General features: G+C 38.8%; 2 protein-coding genes across 2 annotated transcripts in view; both read left to right on the top strand.

Moving 5' to 3' along the window:
• LOC306854576 (transmembrane O-methyltransferase homolog) overlaps positions 1-12092 on the top strand; it is a gene marked incomplete at its 5' end in the record, with an annotated part of 605488 nt that overhangs the window by 414948 nt on the left and 178448 nt on the right. The window lies entirely within an intron of this gene.
• LOC306853751 (cGMP-dependent 3',5'-cyclic phosphodiesterase-like) overlaps positions 1-12092 on the top strand; it is a gene marked incomplete at both ends in the record, with an annotated part of 44061 nt that overhangs the window by 1762 nt on the left and 30207 nt on the right. Inside the window, 3 exons of the mRNA XM_079391397.1 lie at positions 3977-4086; positions 5757-5812; positions 7922-7981. Coding sequence (XP_079247523.1) covers positions 3977-4086; positions 5757-5812; positions 7922-7981 — 226 coding nt within the window. The remainder of the gene's footprint in view (positions 1-3976; positions 4087-5756; positions 5813-7921; positions 7982-12092) is intronic.

Below are 12092 nucleotides of genomic sequence, written 5' to 3' on the forward strand. Positions count from 1 at the left end.
GATTTTCTGCGGCTCCGTCTCGTTTGATGTGAAATCGGAGAGCTTTGATTGTAAGATTAGACGTTATACACCTTTATGAGACTTCAAACGGATGGAGGAAAGCCAACAAAAGCAGCAGCGTCTCTCTCGCTCTCTCCTCTCTTCAGAAGCGTCTGGTCAGTAATCTGACTTCTGGACCTTCAGCTTCTCCAAACAAACTTCAGGTCGAGGCCAGAGAAAGAGAGCGATACACACAGACAGGGTGTAAATTGGTTTTCTCCAGCTGAATGGCTCTGGCTGTAAAGCAGCAGTGCATGATGGGATACCATCAGCGTTTCTTTGTAAAGCCTTTTAAAGTGGAACAGATCAAACTTTGCCTCTTTTACTGATTCTTTCTCACTGATGTTCTTTAATTCCCTGCAGAGTCAAATACTGGTGAACTGCAGGGGAAATAAAGCAGCTTTTACAGCGATGAGCTCATTTCTACATAAAAATAGCAACAAAAACACATTTTCAGGTCACATTCGTTTATTTCTGTGACCTGATTCAAACAGATTCACTGATTCACATGCTTCATAAAACTATATTGCTCATATAAGTCTCTACATGCCATTTAATTACATTTTTGTTGCAAAATAATTTTAAATAAAAATGTTTTCAGTTCAGTAGTTTTACTAGGTTTTTGTATTAGTTTTATTGTAAAATATGTGGCTGTGAAATAAATAAATGTAAAAGTATCATTGTTATTGACCGTTTTTGTATTATTTTAATTGTTTATACTAATTTGCTCGATTTACATTATAGTTATTTTACATTGATTGTACTTAACTGCTTTGACAATACAAATGCACATTAATAATTGAAATAAAATGAAAATAAAATAAAAAGCTGATTAAATATAAATAAATGTATGTTATGTTATTTTTAATTTTGTTTTTTATGACATATTGCTTGTATTGTTACTTTTAAGTTGTTGTGAAAGTGCATGCCAAATAAATAAACATACATTTAATTTTTTATCTACTTTACTATAAGGTTGCGTAGTTAACATGAACTAACAATGAAACATATTCATTTTAGTTGATCATTTTACTAGTTGTTAAAAACATTTTCTAATACATTATTAAAATCTGAAGTTGTATCTGAAAAATATTTAATTAATCTGAACTAACAATTGTAGCATTTAAATTTGAATAAATACTGTAACAAATGTATCATTGTTATTAAATGTTTGTTAATGCATGTACTAATGGTAAATTATTATAAAGTGTTACCAATAATAATAATAATTTTTATTTCCTTATATTCAAATATATTATAAATAAATAGTTAGTTATAAAATGTATTTTATTTTTTTTTATTGTTTTTGCGAAGGATAAATATATCTGTCTGTTTATTAAAATGTAATAAAAATATATGCTAAAATATGACGCTAATGCATTGTGCAGTGCATTACGATTCTGTATGTTGCAATGCTGTATTGCATTTCAATCCAGTTTTGTGTGTAAATGTCTTAATGTTTGATTAAATAGCGATGCAAGACAGAGACTGTGGCTGGCTCATTTGTTGCACTGGAAATGAAAGATCAAGTTGAGAATGGTGCATTGTGGGATAGGGTGTGATCTGTTTTGTATGTAGGGTGTGATCTGTTTTGTAAGACTCCACCTCCTCCCGGCGACCAGGTGATGACGCTGTCCCCGGACAGTGTGAGGAGATCCCTCAGCAGGATCAATGCACGCAAAGCTCCGGGTCCTGACAACATTCCTGGGCGTGTACTGAGAGACTGTGCAGTGGAACTCACTGAGGTCTTCACAGACATCTTCAACATCTCACTAAATCAGGCTGTTGTCCCCACATGCTTCAAAGCTACCACCATCATTCCAGTCCCTAAGAAGTCATCTCCATCCTGCTTCAATGACTACCGTCCAATAGCACTCACTCCCATCCTCATGAAGTGCTTTGAACGGCTAGTCTTGCACCACATCAAGTCTGTCCTCCCCCCCTCCCTGGACCCCTTCCAGTTTGCATATAGGTCCAACCGCTCGACCGATGATGCCATCACCACTGCCCTCCACCCAGCCCTCACACATCTGGAGAAAAAAGACTCATATGTCAGGATGCTGTTCATAGACTTCAGTTCAGCATTCAACACAATCATCCCTCAACAGCTCACTCACAAACTGGTCCAGCTGGGGCTCAGCACCTCTCTGTGCAACTGGCTGTTGGACTTCCTGACCGGGAGACCTCAAGCAGTACGGGTCGGCAGTAACACATCCAGCACCATCACACTGAACACTGGGGCCCCCCAAGGATGTGTGCTGAGCCCCCTCCTCTTCACTCTGCTGACCCACGACTGCGCACCATCACACAACTCCAACCTTTTCATTAAGTTTGCGGATGACACGACTGTGGTGGGTCTCATCAGCAACAGAGATGAGACAAACTACAGGAGCGAGGTGAGCCGCCTGGCCGGATGGTGCAGTGACAACAATCTCTCTCTGAACGTGAAGAAGACGAAGGAGATTGTTGTTGACTTCAGGAGAGTACACACTCAGCATGCCCCTCTGACGATCAACGGTGCGACTGTGGAGAGAGTGAGCAGCACCAAGTTCCTGGGTGTGCACATCACTGAGGACCTCTCCTGGACTAACAACACTGTAGCACTGGTCAAGAAAGCACAGCAGCGTCTCTACTTCCTCCGCAAACTCAGAAGAGCCAGAGCCCCGGCCCCCATCATGTGCACCTTCTACAGAGGCACCATCGAGAGCATCCTAACTAGCTGCATCACTGTGTGGTATGGCGCTTGCAACGCATCCTGCCGCAAGTCGCTTCAGCGCATAGTGAGAGCAGCTGAGAAGATCGTTGGTGTCTCTCTCCCCTCCCTCCAGGACATCTACAGCACCCGTCTCACCCGCAAAGCCCTCCGCATTGCAGGCGATCCCACCCACCCGACACACAGCTTCTTCAGTCTGCTGCCATCAGGGAGGAGACTGCGGAGTCTCCAGGCGAGGACCAGCAGACTGAAGGACAGCTTCATACATCAGGCTGTCAGGAAGCTGAACTCCCTCCCGTCCTTGCCCCCCCTCCCCTCTTTCACCCCCATTTAACACAGCAACACACTAGGAACTCTGACTCTGTGACAACCCCCCCACCGACCAACAAACTGTGACCGGCACCTGTCACTTGTGCAGCATTGGCTGATCACTACCCATCCAACATTGACTGCAAATTACCTCTTCGGATAGTCTGACAAAAACTATCCGAACAGTCACTTCGACTTGTCACTTTAACAGACTGATAAGCTCTTCTTGCACTACACTCATAACAAAACAAAACATCTGCACAGTTTTGTTTTTGTTTTTTGTACATTCAACTGGTTTGCACTCCATCTATTCTGCCATGTGCCTTATGCACTTTATCTATCTCTCTTGTTTTTATTTTCTACAATGTCCTCAGACTGATAAGCTCTTTTGCACTACAAATATATCTACACAGTGTTGTTTATTTAACTGGTTTTGCACTCTATCTGCCATGCGCCTTATGCCACTTTATCGATCTAATTATTTTTTTCTACAATATCCTCATTTGTATAATTGTTTAGTTGTATGTACATATGTTTAAACTGTATTTATCTGTATCTGAACGTGTTTAATGTTAACTGTATGCACCAAGGGTCTGAGAGTAATGCAATTTCAATTCTCTGTATGTATGTACTGTACATGTGGAAGAATTGACAATAAAGCTGACTTGAACTTGAACTTGAACTTGAATGTAGATCACACAGAAATGCTGTAGATTCTGCAGAAGAGCAGGAGTGAGTGTGGACCGGCTGCTTGTGTGATTTTTGTGTGTATTTAACATGGTAGCTGATGCTGGGTTCTTGTGTGATTAAGTGTTCATTCATTAAGATGAATAAAGTCAGATTTCATGGCGGCTCCGCGGCTCTGTTTACCGGCGTGAAGTGATTTCTCAGAGTTTGTTCATGTTTGTGTTTCAGAGACACGGTGAAGCAGCAGAAAAGACTGCAGTGCTCCGGCCTGCCTTCAGCAGAACTCCATCAGAAACAGAGCAGCTCGCTGAGCACACCACTACCAGCCCACAAACGAGGTGTGTGTGTGTGAGAGAGAGAGAGTTCATTAATGTGTGTGTGTGTGTATGTGTCAGCGTGTGTGAGTGAGTGTGTGTGTGTGTGTGTGCTTGCAAAACAATTTATTTCATTCTTTTATTTTTTCAACATATACATTTTTATTATTTGTTTGGTCGCATCACATTGCATATATAAAAATAAATAAATATATATTTGTATATAGTATATCAGTATATACATCCAATATAGATTTGTTTGTTTGTTTTAAAGAGACAGTTCACCCAAAAAAAGACAGTGTGCTGTTAATTTACTCATCGTCAGATCATCCAAGATGTAGGTGACTTTTTTTTCTTAAGTAGAACAGTAAAGAAGGTTTTTAGCTGACACCCTGGTCCTTGGTGATTTATATAATGCAAGTCAATGGCTACCGGCACTTTGAGAGTTAAAAATGCATATCTGGCAACACAACCTTAATCCACATGGCTCCTCATGATATATTGATGTCTTATGAAGCAAAACGATTGGTTTGTGCAAGAAACTGAACATTATTTACAACATTATTACCTGTAATCCAGATCCTCAGGCAAATGGATCAGTTCTTGAATGAATCATTCTTTTGAATCGGTTCTTTTCAGTGAACCAGTTGAAATAGTTCATCAAATTGGACTGAATCGTCTGAATCAGTTTGTGTCTCGAGCACAACTGAGGAAACAGTTCGACTCGGACCGAAGACCGATGAGCCGCTGATATGAGCATCTGTGAACCCAACACTTGAATGAAGACGAGAAATGAACGTTTTTATAGTTTCTCAAGGTTTATGTAAAAAGCTGAGCTAATGAATACCAGTTCAGTCACTTTATATGCCTTAGACATGTAAATCATCTGCAATTTTTGGGTGCTATAATAATAGAATTGCGTATGGCATCACTGAATCAGTTCGTTGAATCAAACTGTCTGAAAGAATCAGTTCGCAGAAAAGAGTCGTAGTTCCCCGTTTGCCTGAGGCTCTGGATTACAGGTAATAATGTTGTAAATAATGTTTAGTTTCTTGCACAGACTGATCGTTTCGCTTCATAAGACCTCTATATATATCATCAGGAGCCATGGGGACTCATTTTGTCTGTATGTGCTTTTTTGACTCTCAAAGTGACGGTAGCCATTGACTTGCATTATATGAATCACCAATGAGCACAGTTTCAGCTTAGTTTTTTTCAGCTGCTCACACATTTTCAAAACTTTGCCTCTCTTTTTTTTTAACTTTACACACAAATCCAAGAATTGCACACAGAATGCAAAATGCCTCTCATCTCTTGCAAAATGAAGCACTGCATTAAAAATATCATGAATACATCTCAAAAGCAAACATTTGCAAACACCTTTGCCATGATATTACTTCCTGTTAGATGTGTGTGTTACATAGACAACTGTGTGTTGTGTTTTACAAAAAGTGTTTTATGAAATGAGTCAAAGGCTGAGAATTAGTGTTTCTGCTGTTTGAGTGACAGCTTCAGAAACTGTGTGACAAGGAAAGTGTTTCAGAAAACACTGTAAGATCTTCTTTACTGCTCTACTGAAGAACAAAAGTCACCTACATCTTAGACGGCCTGAGAATGAGTAAAGTTACAGCAAATCTTCATTTTTGTGTGAATTGTGCTTTAAGTTGCAGTGATTCATCTCTTTTTGTTTTCAGCGCTCATCATTCCTCTGGTGGACGCTGATGAAGGAAAGGTGATCTCTCTGATTCTGGTGAGTTCTGCTGTAATTTCACACACAATAGTGCTGTAATGATGCCTGTGATTTCTCTCTCTCTCACCTCTGAACCAATGAGTCAGTGAATGTCGTGCGATTCCTCTCTTTGAATCATCCGAAATTCGTTATAGCTCATTATTTTTAACAAGCTGCCTAATCTAACGGTTTTACAGGCGGCATTTGTCCAATTAAAGTGTTTATTTCTAATTGAGTAATAAAACTTTATGATTTTATGAGATTTTTGAGTGCAGGGGAGATGCTTTATTGCTGCGGCCGTGACACGTCATAAAAGAAACGATTGTGACGGAGCAGAACACATCAAGGACATGTTTGGAGATTCTTATTTATACTGTATATAATACCAATTATATGAAAATAAATATAAACATGTAAATACAGGTGCACATTCCTTGCTCTCCGACCCAAATTCAAGAGAAAATAAATAAATAAATAAATCTAACAAGTGGCACCTGAGTAAGCCATCACTGCTAGATGTCAGGTATCTAGTATGCTCTTAAATGAGTTTGACTTGTTATTTTAGTACTTCAATTTACACTAAACAAAAATAAGAAATGTTGGCTTGCCAACAAGCCGGATAAGTTGAATTTGTATTTTTTTTTTTTTTCATTTTACTTGAAGTAACAAAAATGGTTTTAGTTATGGCCTTTTAGCAAGTTGGAAAATAGAAGATAGCATGAAAATAGTGAAAGGCAACAAAACATTTAGTTGTTTTGCCCATAATGACACGTCATGCAAATTGTCTTGCAATCATTGGCTGCGCTTCAAAATTGCAGCAGCAAAAATTGGGGTCAAATGTGAAGTAGTTTGAACTCTGAGCGTCGTGTTACACACTCGACCTGTGCTTGTGCTTCACATGTAAAGAGTCGCGGCCGATGAATGAGTGTTTGCAGAGCGGACGGTTCATTTGGGGCGCTCTTCAAGAGGATTCATTTAGAGACGCAGTTTCTGTATCACATCTCTACATGCATCATGTTTAAAGCAGCTTTAACATCAAAGAAGAGCTTTTGCATCGAATTCTACATCTTCAAGCAGTCTTAGTTTTACAAGATAATATTTTTATTTAGAGTTTCTGTTTTCACTTTAACTTTAATTTTTAATTTTTTTTTTTAAATTTCATTTTATATATATTTTAATTGTCTATATAGAATTTATTATTTATTATTTTTAGTTATTTTAGTACTTAAATTTACACTAAACAAAAATAAGAAATGTTTGCTTGCCAACAAGCTGGATAAGTAGAATTTTTATTTTAAGCAACAAAAATGTTTTTAGTTTTTAGTAAATTTTAAAACAATTTTTGTCAAACTCCAAATATATATATATGTTGAATTAACAAAAAATATATAATATTTATTTTGTGAAAAATGTATATATCGTAGTCATTTATAAAATGCATAATTTTCCACGTCTAGTTTAAAATCAGTCACTTAAAAGGTTTAATTCCCTTAAAGATTTTTTTATTTTTTATAAATGTTTTTAAGTCTCTTCTGCTCACAAAGGCTGCATTTATTAAAAATACTGTAAAAACAGTGTCACATGATCCTTCAGAAATCATTCTAAGATGCTGATCTGCTGCTCAATAAACATTTCTGATTATTATCAATGTTGTGCTGCACAATATTTTTGTGGAAACTGTGATACATTTATTTTTCAGGATTCGCAGATGAATAGAAAGTTCAAAAGAACAGCATTTATTTGAAATAGAAATCTTTTGTAACATTATAAATGATCACATTTCATCAATTTAGTGCATCACTGATGAATGAAAGCATTAATTTCCTGCATTAAAGACAGCAAACGCTCTCTAGTATTTGGATCAGAGATGCTGTTAGACTTCATTTCAGTGTTTTAGTATCTGCTCTATTAGATCAGTAGTGTCTCGTGGGAAATGTGTGTGTCGAGTGTCTCTCTGGGACTCTTGCAGACGGACGCGAGGTCAAAGGTTACAGTGTGACCCCTAAAGCAAATGGAGCGTTTCCCCAGAGAGAGAGAGAGTGCTGACAGAAATAGAGCAGGCCATTTGCTGAAGGATGTAATGAATTGTGTGATTTCTTTGACTCGTGGTGTCTGTCTCTCTCTCAACAGCTCTGCTGTAAACCACTGACAGAACAAGATGAACAAAACCTCAACATCCTGGAGAAACATGTAAAACACACACACACACACACACACACACACACACACACACATTCACACACACACACACACACACACACACACACACACACACACACACACAGAGAGAGAGAAACACAGACGCAGAAAACATAAGGCCATAGTTTTTTTTTATTTTTTTAGAGAATAAGATTTGCTCTCTTACAGAAATATACCATAGTACCACAGTTATTGTTTCTACTGTAAAATTATCATTATTTATTTTGTTTTTATTTTTTATTTATTGTTCCCCAAAGAATAAGATTAGCTCACTCTTTCTTACAGAAATGTACTATAGTCCCCCAGTTATTCTTACTACTTTAAAATCATTATTTTGTTTATTTATTATTTTTAATGTTTAGTTTTATTATTTTATATTTATTCATTTATTTTTCTCCAATAAAGTAAAATAAAATATGATTTAGATATTTACTGGCTTTTATAAATTTACTGCAGTACCACATTTATTGGTTGTTGTTTCCCCCCCATTTCTTTTATTTATTTAGTTTTTGTTATCATATTTTGGTTTATTTTTCCCAAGAATAAGTTTATCTTTCTTTGTCATACAAAAATTACCACAGTACCAGTTATTGCTAGTGCTGTAAATTATTTTTATTTTTTTATTTTATTGTATTCACTTTTTATTATTATTTTTTTAAATTTAACTGTTGTATCACTGTAATTATTACTACTGTGAAAACTGTGTTACTACTGTGTCATTTTTTTATGCATATTTTATTTTATTTATTTATTTTTCCCAAAGAATATGATTACGTACGTAACCCTCGTTCCCTGACGAAATGGGATCTCGCCCGAGAGCCCAATCACCTTCGAGTGTTAACAAAACAAGCTAATGACAGTTCGCAAACGCACATCAGTTTTTCGCTGAGGAGCCGAGACTGTGTGCCCCGTCCGTACAGCGGTGATACAGCAACTATGGCGACGGGACGTTACATCTCCGTTCCCTCCTTCAGGAAACGAGGGTTATGTACGTCACCAAGACGTTCCCTTTCAGTCAGTCACGTTCAACGTAACATCAGAGTGACTGACATAATGGGATCCCTATGAAAATGCCACTATTGCTGACCCCCTCCAGTGCTCTGCGGAAGCCGGCAAGTCCCCCCACACCAGTTGGGATGGAAGATAGGACAGGGCTTAGGCAGAGATGACAGCCACTGCTTTTCCGTACAGTGGGTATGGATAACACTGGGAAAGTGTACTACGGAACGCTATGGAAGCCACATCCTGCGTAAAGAAGGTACCATGTGGAGATTACACATATGGACTGGCGGGCGGAGGGGCTGCAACCGACAGCGGGGTGATGACAGAAACGGCCCACCGGGGCAGAATGTGTTCCGATGGCCTCCGTCCGCTTCTGTGTGACGGAGAACTGCTGGGCAAAGCTCTCCACCGCGTCACTGAAGAGGCCTGCCTGGGAGATCAGGGGGTCCAGGAAGCGGTGCTTGTCGGACTCGCTCATATCTGCCAGGTCCAGCCATAGGTGGTGTTCCTGGACCACCAGAGTGGACATTGTCTGATTGAGGGACCGCGCTGTGACTTTCGTAGCCCGAAGGGCAAGGTCCGTCACTGTGCGCAGTTCCTGCATCAAACCTGGGTCAGAACTGCCCTCGTACAGCTGCTTCAACGCCTTGGCCTGGTAGGTTTGCAGGAGGGCCATGGCGTGCAGGGCAGAGGCGGCCTGCTCAGCAGCTTTGTAAGCCTCGGCCGTTGAAACGGACAACAACCCACGAGCCCTGGACTGGAGGCATGGATTACCCTGCCAGGCGGCGGCGCCCCATGGGCAAAGCTGCACCGCAATAGCGCACTCAACTGGGGGGATCTCCACATACCAGGATCTCACTTGGGCAACCCCACTCTTCATGACGGAGGCAGCGCAGCTGAATCGTCACCTCCAGAGCCTAGCTCATCCTCCGATGCAGCGATCGACATCCTGTCATCCGCTGGTGCTTCGGACGAGATGCTGAGCCCCGCCCTGTCCGAGGAACCAGCGAACTCATCTGGAAACACCAGATGTGCGATGTGCTGGAGGAATGAGAGGCCCTCGGAGACGCACTCGACGGGGAAGCTCTCACCGTGATCCGCAGATCACCCTGACCATGAACTGAAGTAGTCCCCCGCTGCTGAGAGACGGAGGAACTAGAACGGGGCATGGCGAGGGGGATACCCCCTCATTTGACGAGTAGGTATCTGGACCGCAACATCGCGATGGTCGTGTTCCCGCAATGAGAACATGACTCATCCATGAGCGCTGCTTCAGCGTGCTGATAGCCCAAGCATGAGACACAGCGTTCGTGACCGTCAGATGAAGCCAGGAAACGACCACATCCAGAAACACACGAGCGGGAAGCCATCTTTAAAAAGATGCCCATCGCTCGTGGAGCTCTTTTAGATATTGCTCTATTAGAGAAGTAAAATGTGTTGAAGTGCCCAGGAGGGGTCGTAGCCCGACCGCAGAATGAGAGCTGCAGCATGCTCAGATGAAGCAGCAGCACTGGACAGCAACCTCCTATATATATATATATTTTTTTTTTTTTTTTTTTTTTTTTTTTCAAGGAATCAGATTTACTCTCTACCTTATAGACATTTGCCATAGTACCATAGTTATTGTTACTACAGTACTATAATTAATTAATATGACAATTTCCTTCAAACTGTCAGAAGCTTTTCTTAAATTTCTTCCATTTTTGTACCATAATATCCCAGTTTAAGGCCTGTTCACCTGAAGAACAAACCAGAAAATCAAAGCAGAACAGAGATGAAACCAAGAATAAAGTAAATAAATTAATAAATGTAACACAAACCGATCTTCATCTCTGGGATGAACATATCCATAAGAACATATTATTTAAATTCAAAGCCTTAAATAGGCCTTCGTACTGTAGTATTTTTCTCAGTAAGAGCTCTTTCATCCTCATGTTTCTCTCGGTGAGTCAAAAGCCAAACCGCCTCTGTCTCTCAGGTTTTATTTGAGGTGATAAGGGTCCAAAAGCTTTCATCATACCACCATCATCATCATCATCATCAGAACACACACACACACAGAGACACACACACACACACTCCACAGATCTTTGATAATGTTGATTAGAGAAGCAATTTAACATCAGAGGCTTTAAAAGGAACTCACGGAGAGAGCAAAAACAAGAGAGCAAACAAATCACCAATGAAAGCAAAGACAAAGAAACATCAGAGATTTATAAGCAGAAGCAGCACATTTCAATATTTTATGTATGTTTTATTTTATTTTTTTCCTAAAATAACATTAGCTCGCTCTACCTTACAGAAGAATTTTACAATAATACCACAAAAATAATTTTACTCTTTCCCAAAGAATAAAATTAGCTCTCTCTCCATTACAGATGTGCCAGCTATTGTTCTTACTGTAAATTATTTATTTATTGTTATTATTTTTATTTATTTTTAAGACCCTCCCCCCAAAAAAGAAAGATTCACTTTCTCCTTTACTTAAATTTACATAATTTACATCAGATAACATCACAGTTATTGTTACTACTGTAGAATACTTTCTTTTTAAAATTTAATTATTATTATTTTCATAATTTTTATTATTTTATTTTATATCAGACACTTTAAAAGCATCTTATGATGAGAGCGAAATCAAGAGAACAAACAAATAGCAAATAAAAGCTAAGAGAAAGAAGCTTCAGAGATTTATAAACAGAAACAATATATTTCAGTATTATTTTTTATTTTATTTTATAAATTTTACTAAAATAAGATCTGCTTCCTAGTGAAATGATTCATTCCTTCATTCCAAAGAATAACATTCACAAAATTTTATTTAATTATGTATTTGCTTAATAATATATATATTAATGTATTTATTAAGCATATAAATATATATATATAATTATTTATTAAGCAATTAAGAAATAAAACAAATCTAAATCTGAAGGCCGTTTAGAAGCGGCCAGAGTTATTTGTTTTTTTATGAAAGTAGATGTGAAGATCAGAAAAAGGGATTGAGATTCCATTCCTGTCTTTACAGATCAAAGGACTGAGATATGAAAACGAAATGTAGTTCAGTCTGTATGTGAAATTTAGCTAGCAGGAACCAAAA

The sequence above is a fragment of the Barbus barbus genome (assembly GCF_936440315.1).
Source record: "Barbus barbus genome assembly, chromosome: 34".
NCBI classification, from domain to species: Eukaryota; Metazoa; Chordata; class Actinopteri; order Cypriniformes; family Cyprinidae; genus Barbus; species Barbus barbus.